General features: G+C 36.2%; 1 protein-coding gene across 5 annotated transcripts in view; it reads left to right on the top strand.

Moving 5' to 3' along the window:
* Positions 1-15,370, top strand: part of SPAG9 (sperm associated antigen 9) — a 136,387-nt gene that overhangs the window by 87,471 nt on the left and 33,546 nt on the right. For all 5 annotated transcript variants that reach the window (XM_081218298.1, XM_081218297.1, XM_081218296.1 and 2 more), the window contains 4 exons: positions 1,291-1,498; positions 2,041-2,140; positions 6,885-7,006; positions 13,649-13,706. In XM_081218298.1, the coding sequence (XP_081074424.1) occupies positions 1,291-1,498; positions 2,041-2,140; positions 6,885-7,006; positions 13,649-13,706 (488 nt within the window). The remainder of the gene's footprint in view (positions 1-1,290; positions 1,499-2,040; positions 2,141-6,884; positions 7,007-13,648; positions 13,707-15,370) is intronic.

The following is a 15,370-nucleotide window of genomic DNA, read 5'->3' as shown; positions in this document are numbered from 1 at the left end:
CCCCCACCACAGCACAATTTAATATATTTATATATTCTTTTTTTCTCCTTAGGCCTAAAGCATGTATTGCAAAATTTTCAAAGTTGTGCATAGTGTATTGTTATAAATTGTAATAAATAGCCAACATTTTAAACACTTAGTATGTGTGAATACACCGCTAAGTCTTTATATAGAAAAATTTAGAATAATTCAATGAATTAGGTACCATTATCTCTGTTTTACAGATAAGAAAACATAGCTATAGGAAGAATACGTAACTTATCCAAAATTATACATTTGGTAAATTCACTAAATTCACCCTAATCATCATCATCATCATCATTACTAGTACTAAACATTTTGTCACATTCTCTTTAAGACCTGGGTACTTTGCTGTAAAGAACTGCCTCATTATTGGTAGCTGTTGGACAGCTGTTTTTTATTATTTTGGAGTCACAAACCCCATTGAAAATCTGATAGAAGTTGTAGATTCTTTTCCTAGAAAAATTCATTGTACATAAATGTTTGCATAAATTTTCAGTCTGGGCATGTACTTCTTGAAGCCTATCTGTGGATCTTAGAAGTAGTTATCAAATTTTAATGATTATATATAAATGACCTGGCTTGCTTGTTAAACATGCAGATTACCTGATCTCACTGCCTAACGTCTGGGCTTGGACTTAGAATCTGTCCTTTTTACAAGCACTTCAAGTGATCTGGATGCAGGATTGTTTTTCTTTTTTTGGTGACGCCTTGCAGCTTGCAGGATCTTAGTTCTCCAACCAGGGATTGAACCCGGGCCATTGGCAGTAAAAGTGCGGAGACCTAACCACTAGACCACCAGGGAATTCCCTGGATGCAGGATGTTTTAAGAACACTGTTTACAAAACTGTATCCTGAGATTAAGAATCTTGTTATTCCATTGCTGTTTTAGAGTAGCTACCACACAGTGCATGCTCTAAGTGTTTGGAAACAAGTCTTTATTATCAAATGATTTTACAAATTAGGACTGCCATTACAAACTCTGATGATGACAGTAATGTATGATTTTATTGCTAATACTGCCACTCTACTTTTATCTTCAGGTCTTCTATTTAGAAGGATCTCATGTATGTCTGGAAAAATATGATTGCTTAAATATTTCCCAATTACTTGAAAATAATCTGCAGAGATTATTTATTGATTTCCTTTGGTAATCAGTGACTTACTGTTCTTTAGTAGAATTTTCTTTCAAGTTTCTTAACCCATTTAAAAGATAGTTTTAAATAAATTACTTATCAGAATGTTTTCCCTAATTATATTTATCCGTAGGATGAACTTTCTGATGTTAGCCAGGGAGGATCTAAAGCTACCACTCCAGCATCAACAGCTGCTTCAGATGTGGCAGCCATTCCTAGTGATACGCCCTTACATGAAGAGAATGAAGGATTTGTGAAGGTTGCAGATACACCAGATAAGTCAGAGAGAAGCAAGCATATTGAAGTACAGGTAGTCCAAGAAACTAGAAATGTATCAACAGGTAAGTGACCCTAGTTATTTACATACTGACACAGTATTCAATAAATCCAGATGTGGATATGACATCTTTGGGGTGTTGCTGCCATAGATTTATAAAACTGTATTCAATTGTAAATAAGCTTTAAGATGTGATGATTAAATAAAGTTTTAGAAAAGTGGTGGGGCAGTGGCTGAGGGGTTGAGAGCCTGAAAGGCAGGAGGACATTCTTTTTCTGTTCCCTCCCTTAGGTCATTAGTCTTTGTCTTTAATTTCTCTGTATTTCACCCCTTAAATACAAGGAAAACAGTGAGTTCTGGCCTGGTGTACACTACACTGTGTCCAAAGAAACACAAATGAAAACTTTCTTTGGTTATTTTTTAGTTGCTCATATTTACTGTTAATTGAATATATGACATATTGTCTATCTAACCTTGTGTTTCCTAGAATCAACTCTTTAAAATTTTTTATGATCAAATGATGTATTTACAACCATAGAAGCAATTTTCATAACAGGGGCAGTATGTGTTATATGCATTATTTTTGTCATCTTGTTCCTTCCTAAGACTCTGCTGAAAATGAAGAGAAGTCAGAAGTTCAGGCAATCATTGAATCCACTCCTGAGTTGGATATGGACAAAGATCTCAGTGGATATAAAGGCTCGAGGTACTGTAGAAGCCCGATTAGGACATCTTATCCTTCCCTTTCCCCTCTCCCAAAGCACACTGTTGTCCCCTTGTCTCTGACCAGATAAAATGCATTCAAATGTTTTGCTGAAGAAATGTTGATATTATATTTCAGTTTTCTCTTTCTTGAAGCTGGATATTGTACATAGTTTAAATCTTCTGTGAAGTGTTACCTTTGCAGCATCAGGGACTAGGAGCATGTGGACGGATGGGGAAAAAAGACAGCCAAGGAGTATTCCTTACTTTGTGGAACTTGGGAAAAACATAACAGCAAGTGGGGAAAATATAATTTGAAGAAACTTTATTCCTTCCCCCAATCAGGAAGAAGACAATATATTCCCTTCAAAACTGTAATGATCTCATTACTAGAAGAAATTAGTCTCATTTTAGTATCATTTTACATGGGGAGGCTATTTAGAGGTTAGAAGAGAATGGTATGTATCATCTTAATGAAGATCATCTGAAATATCTTGATGTTCAAGAATGTCACACAGGAGCTGCTGCCTTTTAATTTCTTCCATAAATTTTATTTTTTAATTAATTAACAGTGACTATAAAAATATGTGCCATTTTTTTGATCACTGCTAGACATTATATGCAGTAGTGGTTAAAAAGCATGAGCCTAGAATAAGACTACATGCATTCAAATCCTGACTTGGATTTGAATCTGAGGTAAGTTTCCTCATCCATGAAAGAGAATTATGATAATACTTCAGATGGTTGTAAGGAGTAAACGAATCAATATATGTTAAATCATTGGCAAAGTGTCCAGTTCAATCAATGTTAGCTAACATTATTGTTTTATATCATTTTATCTTAATTATAACCTTGTGAGGTTGATGTCTTCACCCCCATTCTACAGATAAGGAAGCTCAGAGTTGTACAGTAACTTGTCCAAGATTACCAAGCTGGGATTCAGTCTAGGACTCTGATTTCAAAGGCTGTGCTCTATTGAAATATTTTTTTCTTTATTGTTTATTTAAGACATTAAACAATGCAGAGTGTAAACAGTGAAATTTGCTTCTTATTCATCCTCTCCTAAACCTAAGAGATGCAGCTACTTACTAACAGTTGTGCGCTCTTGTCATTCTGAACCTGTTTTTAAAAATCAAAAACATTTTTATTAGACTAAAGCATGTATGGCAGTATTAAGGTCAAATTGTAACAAAACATGAAGGGCAGTAGTAGGCCCTTACCCCTACTGACCCTTCATTCCCACTCCCAAGAGGCAATCTCTATCACTTCTCAGGTGTCTTTGGGTATTTATCTTCAGGTATCTAAATCACATCCTTACGCTGTTCTTCCTTGGTCTCTCTCTTTCTCAGTTGGGATTCAGTGAGAAAATCAAGTCCTAATGCCCTGAGGCACCCCTTGTATATAATGAATTAGCTATACTCCTGTGCAGGGACTTCCCTGGTGGTCCAGTGATTGAGAACCCGCCTTGCAATGCAGGGCATGCCGGTTCAATCCCTGGTCAGGGAACTAGGATCCCACATGCTTCGGGGTGGCTGGGCCCATGCGCCACAGCTAGAGAGCCTGCATGCTGCAACTACAGAGCCCACACGCTCTGGAGCCTGTGCACTGCAACTACTGAGCCTGAACACCGCAGCTAGAGAGAAGCCCATGCACCGCAACGAAAGATCCCGTGTGCCATAACTAAGACCCGATGCAGCCAATAAATAAATAAATAAATAAATATTTATACTCCTGTGCATCTAGAACAGTACTAGCTATATACTTTCTTTGAGAGAATTGAGCAAATAGTCACTCAAATCATTTTCTATATTCTGTGGATCAAATAAGGCGTCCTGGTTTAAAAAAGGCTGCAATATTAGCTATTGACTTTATAGTGGAAGATGACAAGGATATAGCTCTTTAAACCATCATCTTTCCTTTCAGCCTCCCAATATAATTATATCTCAGTTTCTGTTAAATTAACATTCATTGTTTATATCATTATGATTATATAAATATTAATAACAGCCTAGCCACAGAATATGCTATGATTACATTTCCTTTCTTTTACAACTCCATTTTTCTTTAATTTAGTAAAGCCTCAGGGTTTTTTTGGTTTTGTTCTGTTTGTTTCTTTTGCTTAGGTTTCTACATACCTATCACTAATTCACTAACAGATACCCTGCAAATCATAAATGTAAACATTCTCAAAATGGCCAAATATAAATAAAACCAGTTTCCTGGAACCTTCTATTACCATTCTCCAATGTAGACGTTTTTGTGTTTGCTCTGGTCCTGGAATTTGCTCTCATTTTCATGCTGGGAATTCTTTTCATCTCTCTCCTTTGTTCCATCTTCTGTTTCCTGGATACCATGACATCTAGCTTCTTGATTTATGCCTTTGTTTTGACAGAATATATTCTTACTAGCTTTCCTGGCAAAGGCTGTTTTGGAAGTAAGTTTTTTGAGAACTTGAATGTGATAAATGTCATTTAAAGGAATGATAGTTTGGCTGGATATAGAATTCCAGGTTGGGAAATCTTCAGAAGTTTTTCTTCAGAATTGTGAGGACATTAATTCATTGTCATGTTTAGTGGAGTGTTGCCATTTGGATTCTTGCTTTTTTAATATATTCTCTGTAAGCTTTTAGGATCTTTACTTTATCCCTGTTTGTTGTTGTTTTGTTTGTTTTTTCCTTTTTAAAAATTCATGATGATGTGTTGATGTAGGCATCTTCTTTTGTATCTGCAGTAGTCCTTTAATCTGGAAATTCATATTTCCCAGTTGAGAAATTTTCTCTTATTTCTCCCTTTTGTTGTCTTTTCTTCTCTTTTTCTGGAACACTTATTAGGTAGATATTGAACATTCTGGACTGACCCTTATAATTCCCTTTTTCCCCTCTTTTCTGTCTCTTCTATTTTTGTTATAATTTCTGGATGATTTCTTCAACTTTCTCTTTCAACCCTCGTCAATTTTTTTTTCTAAAAGTTTTTTGTTTTTCTTGGATAGTTTTTATAGCACCCGACAGTTCTCTTACGGATGTAACTTTATTATGAAAATAAAATTTAAAAAAATTTTTAAAGTTTTTCCTGCTGTCTGCATTCACTGTCTCCTTTTACTCTGAGTGTTTTGGACTCAATTTTATGATAGAGGCTTTCTTTGATCGTCTGGTTCTCTGTGGCTGTTTTGCTCATACTTAAGTAAATGACATTGACTCTCCAGTTTTCTGCCTATAACATTTAACCTTGGCTTCCATTGTTCAGGGAGCAATGCCAGGAGAAGGGAGGTCTCACTGTCCTGGAGGGTTGGATTTAGGTCTCATATAGCTTCTTGTGCTGCCTTTCATCACATCCCTATCTTATGTTCCCTCTTGCATGCTTCTCTCTGCAGATTGCTTGGTTCCTTCAATTCCTGAGCCTTTCAGGGGTTCTGGCAGCATGCTGACTTCCTTCCTAAACACTAATGGCTTAAGTTAAAGCTTTGTCTGGTCTGTTAAATCAATTTCTACTGTTTGCCCATCTGTTTTCCATCTTATATAATTCTGTTCACATTTCATCTGCTGTAGTTTCTTTTTCTGTTCCCTATGTCCTTGTGGGTGTATACTTTTTAAATTCCTTTACTGTCATTTTAGTTGAGTTTCTGAATTATTGGGTGATAAATGACTATGTCCATCGTATTTAACTGGAAATCCTGTGCAGACTTTTTTCTATTAATGTAACAACACTAATGCACAAACATGTACATTTCCCCATTCTCCTCCATACCCCTGCAAAAGGGGCTTATATTATACATACTGTATTACAACTTGCTTTATAAAAAGCACCATTATATAATGGGTTTCTTTCATTTCTAAAGCTGTATTTTAATGTTTTTAAAGTTAAAAGTTGAAACTTTTAGGTATATCCATAACTTATTTCATCTGTGCCCTGTTAATGATCACTTGGGTTGTTCCAACTTTTTGCTGCTCTGACCATCCTTTTACATACATAATTACCTTCTTGTGACAGGGGCTTTGTAGGATTTTTTATTTTCTTTTTTTTATTTGTGGCCACGCTGCACAGCTTGAGGGATCTTAGTTCCCCAACCAGGGACTGAACCCCAGCCACTGCAGTGAAAGCACCAAGTCCTAACCACTGGACTGCCAGGGAATTCCCTGTAGGAATTTTTTTAACATCAAGTTCTTGGGTCAGTGGGTATTTACATTTTAAATTTTGATATTGCCCAGTTGCCCTTAAAAGAAAAATAAAATGGCCATGCTAATTTATACCCAGACAACATGGACCATGGTAGTTAAGATCATGGATTCTGAAGCCTGGCTGCCTGGGTTTGAGTTCTGCCTCTTTGACTCATTTGCTGGATGATCTTGGCAAATTCCATAACCTCTTTAGTTTCCTATTCTGTAAAGTTGGGATAATAGCAGCAGATCTTTTGTAGAGTAGGTGTGAAGATTTTAATAAGGTAGTCTGTGAAAGGACTTAGACCAGTGCCTGAACAATGCAGAGTAGTGCTCTCTTTTAGCTGCCTTTATTGTTTGTGTTTGCTAGGATCTCATCGCAAAAACATTCTGTATATTCGTCAACAGTTCTCTCTGTGGAGTTTAATGGGAATCTCTTATGAAACCCTTGAGAAATACTTTTAAATTATATTTTATATTAAATGTAAATTACAGGTAAAAAATTCCTATGTAACTTAGCCTTTTGTATGCATTTTGCACTGTTGAAAACATCTTTGACATATTTGTTGATTTGGTTTTGTTTTTTTCTGCCTAGCACTCCCACCAAAGGCATAGAGAACAAAGCTTTTGATCGCAATACAGAGTCTCTCTTTGAAGAACTGTCTTCAGCTGGTTCAGGTCTAATTGGAGATGTGGATGAAGGAGCAGATTTACTAGGTATGATAGTTTATCTGAAGTAGTATCACACTGTATTAAAAATAGATTTTTAAAATGATTTAATTGAAAATTTCTTTAAAATGTCTCTAACTGTCCAGTGGGGCAGAGTTATTGCACTTTTACATAATTAATAAGAATGTATTCTTTGAGATAATGAAAGTTGTAAATGAGAATATCTTCACTTATGGATGTGCCTAGAATTGAATTGCATTTTAGTTTGTATTTTGAATTCATGTCACACAATTTATTGAACTCCTGCTATATTCTGAGAACAGTATTACATAGAAGAAGCACAGTGATATATATATATATATGGGGTATATGTATAGAAGTATAGATTTATGGATTGATGGATAGTTAATTCCTGTCTTAAATAGCATTCATTAAATCCTCTGGACCTTAATTAAGTAAGAAATTATAACACTTGATTTTTCTGAGATTTCACAGAGTATTCTGTTTTAGCTCTTTGGGAAATGTAATCATTTTAGAGTTCGTATTGTTGAAGAATATCTGGTTTGAAAAGGATAACGCATTTGACTCTTCTACTATTTATCTGGTGGCCTTTGCCAAATAGCTTAACCTCTCTGGGCATTAGTTTCTTTGTGTATAAAAAGAAAGAGTTGGGCAAGGGTTCAAGGGTCGGACAAGCTGCGGCTCATGGGCCAAATCCAGCTCACCTCCTGTGTGTACGAATAGAGTTCACACAGCCACACTCATTTTTCACGGATCGTTTATAGTTTCTTTTACCCCACAACAGCAGAGTTAAGTTGTCTGTAACAGATTATGTGGTTTACAAAGCCTAACATATTTACCATCTGGCCCTCTACAGAAAAGGTTCGCTCTGCTCTAGGTGATCTCTGAAGTTCCGTCCAACAATAATTACATGAATGGGACTTCCCTGGATGTCCAGTGCTTAAGACTCTGTGCTTCCACTGCAGGGGCACAGGTTCAGTCCCTAGTCGGGGAACTAAGATCCCTCAAGCCATGAGGCGCGGCCAAAAAAAAAACCTTACATGACATGTCAATTAGCTTTGGTGTGCCTTTCTTATAACTTAAGACCTTACAGAAATTGAAAATGTTATAGTATTAAAAAAAATCTATGCCTTTGGGATGGATTCTGGTCTCCAAACATGTTTTGTATCCCTTAGTGTAAATTCAGTACAGATTACACTGTTCTCAAAAGGTGCTGTTTGTCAGTTCTTGTGAACCTAGAGAGGTGTTACTTGCATTCATTTATGTTAAATTTATTGGTTACTAGTTATGTCCTCGACAGGTATTTTTTGAAGGAAATACAAGTTCTGTCTAAACAGAGCTCACAGTCTTATGTAAAGTAAGAGAGATTGAAAGTACATAAATAAAACTGAGTTAGACATAGACTCCCACCATTAAAGTCTTAGTAAAACGTTGGATGTAATTGAATGAGCTTGCATTTCTCAAGAAAGGCTAAAAGATTAATTCTTAAGGAGCACTCCATTTTTACATTTAAATTTATACTCTTTGTTAAGATTAAATTATGCATGAAAAGTTCCTTTTAAGATTTGACTGGGGGCTTCCCTGGTGGCGCAGTGGTTGAGAGTCCGCCTGCCGATGCAGGGGACACGGGTTTGTGCCCTGGTCCGGGAAGATCCCACATGCCGCGGAGCGGCTGGGCCCGTGAGCCATGGTCGCTGAGCCTGCGCTGCGCAACGGGAGAGGCCACAACAGTGAGAGGCCCGCGAACTGCAAAAAAAAAAAAAAAAGATTTGATTGGTTTAAGAAACTGATTCCCTGGCAAAAATTGAGGGGCAGATGCAAAAAAATGTTAGAAAGAAGAATTTTTTAATGTTTAAACTTATATTCAAATTTATATACAGTGAAGTTCAATTTTTTGTTTTAACAAATGCATAGAGTTGTATAACCACCACCAGAATCAATATACATCATCTAAAAAAATTGCTTCTTGCTTCCCCTTTGTATTTTAACCAGAATGAAGTACTTTTTAAATGTTCTTTGTACACTCTGCTTCCTTATAATCCAGTATTGAATAATACCATTATTGAGGTTATTGGCCCCAAACTTTCTTCCCTGTAGAGTTAAGAAGCCACATAGTACTTAGAAATAATTGTGGTCTTTTAAATCAAGTATTTTCCGAAAGCTTCCATTCTTTAAGTCAGAAAATGAAGCATAATAAATAGGTTAAAAGCAAAATTCTGATTTCCTTTCCACTTTGAAAAAAGAAATAGACTGTAAACTACTGTCTTTTCCCTTTTGCAGATATTGATATATTTATCTTTAGAATGTTCCAGATTAGAAGTTTTAATATATCACCTTAAGTGTAGTGACTTAAGCCTACATGAATACTTTTGGTCAAAGATGTTAAATGACATCTCCAAGGCACATAGTTTTTCCTTGGCTTCTCTTCTGGTCAGTTCAGCGATAGTAATTGCAGTGTAATACTCACTAAGTGGAACATAGTTAAACTAGTAAAATTGTTTCTCACAAAGTTCCTTAAATGAACTTTGGTTGATAACTGAGTACATAGTCCATTTCTATAACTCATTATTCATTTTTCTAATTGCTGTGTTGTTGTAAAACTCTTCCCTTGTTTTTGAAATCATTATGCATGTAGTCAGTATTTAGATTACTTTTTTCAGATTTTAATAATTTAAAAGAGATAATCGCCCACAGTTTGTCCTTTATCTTGATTGATGTCTCATCTCTTGACTTTATTTCCAATGATCCTTTTCTCTATTCACTTTAGTCACTTACCCTCCATGGCCACGTTCTAGAACTTGGAAATCATACATTCATATATCCTACTCTTGAGATTTTCTTTCTCTTGATTAAATTTTATTTTTTCAACTTCACTATTTTTACTAACTTCTTCCTGTTATCATTTAAACATGTTCACGTCTTTTCCATTTTAAAATAAAGCTACTGCCCTCCTCTGACTCCCTATCTTTAGTACCTTTCCACCCTATCACTTACTCTTCTCCCATTTCCAGGCGTGCTTTTTTGCAGAAATATCGGTGAGGTAGGCATCTGTTATGTGCCTGGCACTATTCTAGATGCTTGTAATACACCAGTGAACAAAACAGACTTCTTGAAAGGGTGGCTACTTTTAACTGGGAGGATTTCCCCAGTTCCACTTGCACCTCATCTGACTACAATCTGGCATTCTGCCCCACACTAACCTTCCCTGAAACAACTTCTTGTTTGCTGTATCCAGCTGTTCCTTCTAAGTTATTTCACATGACTTCTCAAATAGCATTTGTCTTTAAAACGGTCTTTGCTGGGTTTCTGTGGTATCAGACTTCCCTGCATTCTTTCCTGCCTCTGACTATTTCTTTTCAGTCTTCTTTGCAGGTTCCTCTTTCTCCGCCCATTTTTCCGATGTTCCTAGCCCAGTCTTGCTTCCATGTTTGGGAGGTCTTATTTGCTCTTGTTTCTTGGCTTTCATGGCTAATTGCTCCCAAGTCTTTCTCTCCATCCAAGATTTTTTTCTACAGCCCCAGACTATTACTTCCAAACAGCCCATTAGACATCTTTAAGATGATTTGTAGAACTTTATAGTTGATATGCCTTAAGATGATTTGTAGAACTTTATAGTTGATATGCCTAAAGTTCAGTTCATCAACATCTTTCTTCATTGTCCTGTCCCCAAAGGCTGTTCTTATACCAGCATATACTAACTCAGTGAATAACCTCACCATCAACTCAGTTCTCCATCCTAAATCTCTCACACTTCCCTCAAAACCAGTCATGAAGGATTGTTTGCTTCCTTTCTTAAAAAAGAAAATCTAGGGGTTCCCTGGTGGCGCAGTGGTTGAGAGTCCGCCTGCCGATGCAGGGGACAGGGGTTCGTGCCCCGGTCCGGGAAGATCCCACATGCCGCGGAGCGGCTAGACCCGTAAGCCATGGCCCCTGAGCCTGCGCGTCCGGAGCCTGTGCTCCGCAACGGGAGAGGCCACAGCAGTGAGAGGCCCGCGTACCGCAAAAAAAAAAAAAAAAAAAAAAAAAAAAGAAAATCTATGTATCTGTCTGTATATCTCCTTCTTGCCTCTGATTAAATGGAATATCCTCCTCTAGGAGTTCTGCCTTGATCCCCTAGTTAAAGCTCCGTTGTCTGGAAACATATTCCCATAGCACTGCAGTTTATTATGCAACTCTTCATAATACTTTATTGTAGTTTTTTAGTGTGCCTGTCTCCCTGGCTAGACGATAAGCTCAATGTGGCAAAGACAACTATATCTTTTGCTCACTGTTGAGTCTTTGGCACATAGCACAGCAGCTAAGTGAATGGATTGTTAAATAGTTTTAACAGTTTTGTTTCACCTCTAAACCTATGCTTCTTTACCTTTGGGAATTAAAACTCCTTTACAGGAGAATTTGTAAGAGAGTAGTGTACTTCTGGAAAAATGCACATACAGAAATAGATAAAACTGTGCATACTTTCTCAGGGAAGTGAGAGATAACCCAGAGCCCATCTATGGACTGAGCTTGAGAATCAGTGCTGAAATCCAAACGAGATGTCCGTTTTCAAAACCGTCAGGCATTGCTTTTGCTTGTTTTAATAGCTAAGGTTTCCAAATATGTCAGACCTAAGTTTATGCTTAGTTGAAGTCATGAATCGAAATGGGGCCACTTCAAGTTATGTTTTTCTTCTAGTTATTAGTTTTTATTGATACGTTTCAAAATGTAAATTTTGGACGATCCTATTGGTTATATATTAAATTTATACACTAGATTTTAGGAGAACTCCTCATTGGGAAGATGTAAACTCTAGAAACTACATTATAGGATATGATTTCCATAGAGTACATATTTCAAAAATTTTTCCTATTTATAATAGTTATACTTTATTGTGTTTGGTTTCTCTACATCTTTTCAATTTTATTGGCTCCTCTCTCTCATTTTGAAATAAGTGAGTGTAGATCTTGCTTTCTGAAAACAATCTAATTGAGATTCTCATTCGTTTTTTCTCTTGGGCTGCTTACCCAGGGGAATATTCTGGTGTGTATGCTTTTAAATACTTTAATATTACTGCTTTTTAAGCTAGGTGGTCTTGGCTGCTGTTCTCATTTAATGCTTTCTCTCTTTTTTTTCTGCTCAACTATTTTTCCCCCTGCATATATTTTCAGCTTTTATGCTTATCTCCCTATGTGCTTGAGAGTTTAGCAAACACAGTCATTATATAAACTTTTTTCACCCAACCTTAACCATATTTCTTTTGACTCTATAGCTTTATTGAAAAGTTAACATTAGTGTTTAAAGCAAATATTTCAACATATCTTGTCAAAATTCATTTTTAAATTGGAATTTGGAAACTTTTAGTTTGTCTTTATTTTCAGCTTTTGGAAATATGTAGATGATTAAATAAGCTACTGTTTCTGATATTTATTCTTCATGGCAGAAGTACCTTCTTCTTTAAGAATATTTGAGGTAATTATAATACAGACAAAATATGAGTCCATATGTGAGCATTGAACTTTTAGCATTCCTAGATTAGTTGCGTTTTAAATTAGCTTTAAGTTATTTGAAATATTACCTCTTTTTTAATATAAAGGGACATGTTAACTCTTTTAACTTACATTGTTTTCATTAGAGATATTTACTTCCTTTTTTAGGTGGGTTATGAATATTACTTCCACTGTATGTGATTTACCCATATTAGTGGGGTGATGGGTTTTTTGTGGTGCTTGCTTTGCTCTGTTGTAACTTTTTGAGGTATATTCCCTATTTGTTTGATTTCTTCAGTTTCTTGTGAGCAGCAAACTAAATAGCTTTCTTCTCCCTAAAGATCACTACGTTGGATCTTGCTTGAATGCCCTACCGCCTACCTTAAAATACTCATTAAATTATTAAGCATGATTGTATAAATTGACCACTAAGCATTATCATTTCAGAGGTGGGACTTTGAAGAAATCTTTATATTATTGATCTGGGATTTTCACTCTAATTATATTCAATTTTATTTTGCAAAAGAATTGGTAACATATCAGAACATCCTTATGAATGAAGGAAATCACCTTGATTTATGTCTTTTGCACATCATTATGCATTAAATCATGACATTGTGATTTCAGATGTTTTTCATATCATGTCTAAAACTACAGATTAATTATCTGTTTTCATTCTGTTTCTTACATAAAACATTTCTTGTTCTTTGTTTTTGCTTTACATGGAATGCATGGGCTTTAAGACCATAATTTCTTTGGTAAGGTTTCATCTGCATTGGGGTCTTTCTTGTTTCTTCCTGTTCTCTATTAATAAGACCTAATTTTTAGGCAAAAGCCTGCAATAACAGGTGTGATTTAGAAATGATTTCTGATCCATATTAATGCTACTCTTTTTCCCCCCTAAATACTGCTACTTTTTAGAATATTTGGCAGAAAAGTCTTCATTCTTTTGACATATTATCTATGAGAAGCAAAATACAGACTAAGAAAATCTTCAGCTTTGTTTTGTGGTAGATAATTATTTATAATTTTATAATCCATACAAGTACATACAAGTAGATACATAAAATGAAATTATAGACAAAATGAGATTACTAAAGGGCAGATAAAATTTATAAAATAAAATTTGTGACTATAGCTTATTATAAGTTTATATAATTTTAATAAATTTATTTTCAAAGTTTTTATCTTTTTTCTTTGATAGGAATGGGTCGTGAAGTTGAGAATCTTATATTGGAAAATACACAACTGTTGGAAACAAAGTAAGTATATGCAAAATTTTAACAGGGAACAAAAGATACTGAATTTTCTTCTCATCCAATTCAGTGGCACATCTTTAATTTAACATAGCACGAATGCAGTCTCACTACCCCATGCCCTTCCCCTTCTCTGTGTGTGGGCTTATGAATACACACGTACACGAGCAAATAGTTAACGGGACCTAATTTCACTGATGGTATGTTTCATTACTCTGTTCTTTTCAGAAACAGATTTTGATCTCCTTTCTACCCTGCAAGTATCCATGCCTTTCTCTTAATCTTCTGGATGTGTCCTATGTGGTTTTTTTCTCCCTCCCCTGGGATATCTATTTTCTTCTCTCTCCTCTTGGGGCTTCTTTTATTTCTGCATAAATGTTTTTATCTATATGCGGCCCACCTCTTCAGAACTCTCCTCCATAGTAGCAATTTGTGGAGTCTTACTTAGGCCCTCAAACACATTGGAGTTTTGTTTAGTGCAGTGGGTCCTGAGTTACATGGAAAAGCAGATCAGGCCCCTTTGTTAATTTGCTGTGTCAGAGTAACTTTGGAACATCTGCGTATATCCAAAAACAGAATGTAGCTCTAATGAGGTCCTATGTCCACGATACCCAAAAGGAGCTAGATCTTAGATTTTTTTTTTCATTTTTTTCAAGGTTAGACTTTCTTATTAATTATTAAAGGTAAATTCAAGGATTAATTTTACTTTGTTGATTAGATAATATCTTTTCAGAACTTATTAAGGACGGTACCCTTATGGATGCTATTTGTTTTTTTGTTTGTTTGTTTAATTAACCACTTTATTTTATTCATTTTCGGCTGCATTGGGTCTTTGTTGCTGGGTGCGGGTTTTCTCTAGTTGCAGCGAGCGGGGGCTGCTCTTCATTGTGGTGCGCAGGCTTCTCACTGGGGTGGCTTCTCTTGTTGCAGAGCATGGGCTGTAGGTGCACAGGCTTCAGTAGTTGCAGCACGTGGGCCCTAGAGCGTGCCAGCTTCAGTAGTTGCAGTGCATGGGCTCAGAAGTTGCGGCATGCAGGCTCTGGGGCACACAGACTTCAGTAGTTGTGGCGCACGGGCTTAGTTGCTCCACGGCATGTGGGATCTTCCCAGACCAGGGATCGAACCCATGTCCCCTGCATTGGTAGGTGGATTCTTAACCACTGCACCATCAGGGAAGTCCTGGATGCTATTTGTTAAAAGTTTAATTTTATTTAATTCTGACTTTTTAATAATTTAGTGGTCTGCCTTGCCTTATCCATTTATTCTTCTTTTTTAAAAAAAAAAATATTTATTTATTTATTTATTTATTTATTTGGCTGCTCTGGGTCTTAGTTGGGGCACGCGTGATCTTCATTGCAGCATGCAGGATCTTTAGTTGCAGCATGTGAACTCTTAGCTGCAGCATGTGGGATCTAGTTCTCCGACCAGGGACCTAACCTGGGCCCCCTGCATTGGGAGCATGGAGTCTTAGCCACTGGACCACCAGGGAAGTTCCTCCGTTTATTCTTTGTTTAATAAGAAAACAGACCATTGCTTTGTGGGTTTTTTTTTTAAACCTTTATCTACAGACAACATCAGGTGGAATACCTTTGAAGGTTTCAGTCATTATTTAGCTTTATGATTGTAGTTACTTTAGTCTACAAGAGAAATAAGCTGTGAGATAGAATATT

This window comes from Mesoplodon bidens, assembly GCF_964165515.1.
Source record: "Mesoplodon bidens genome assembly, chromosome: 19".
Lineage (NCBI taxonomy): Eukaryota > Metazoa > Chordata > Mammalia > Artiodactyla > Ziphiidae > Mesoplodon > Mesoplodon bidens.
The sequence above is the reverse complement of the archived record's forward strand: the minus strand, read 5'-3'. Positions and strand labels throughout refer to the sequence as shown.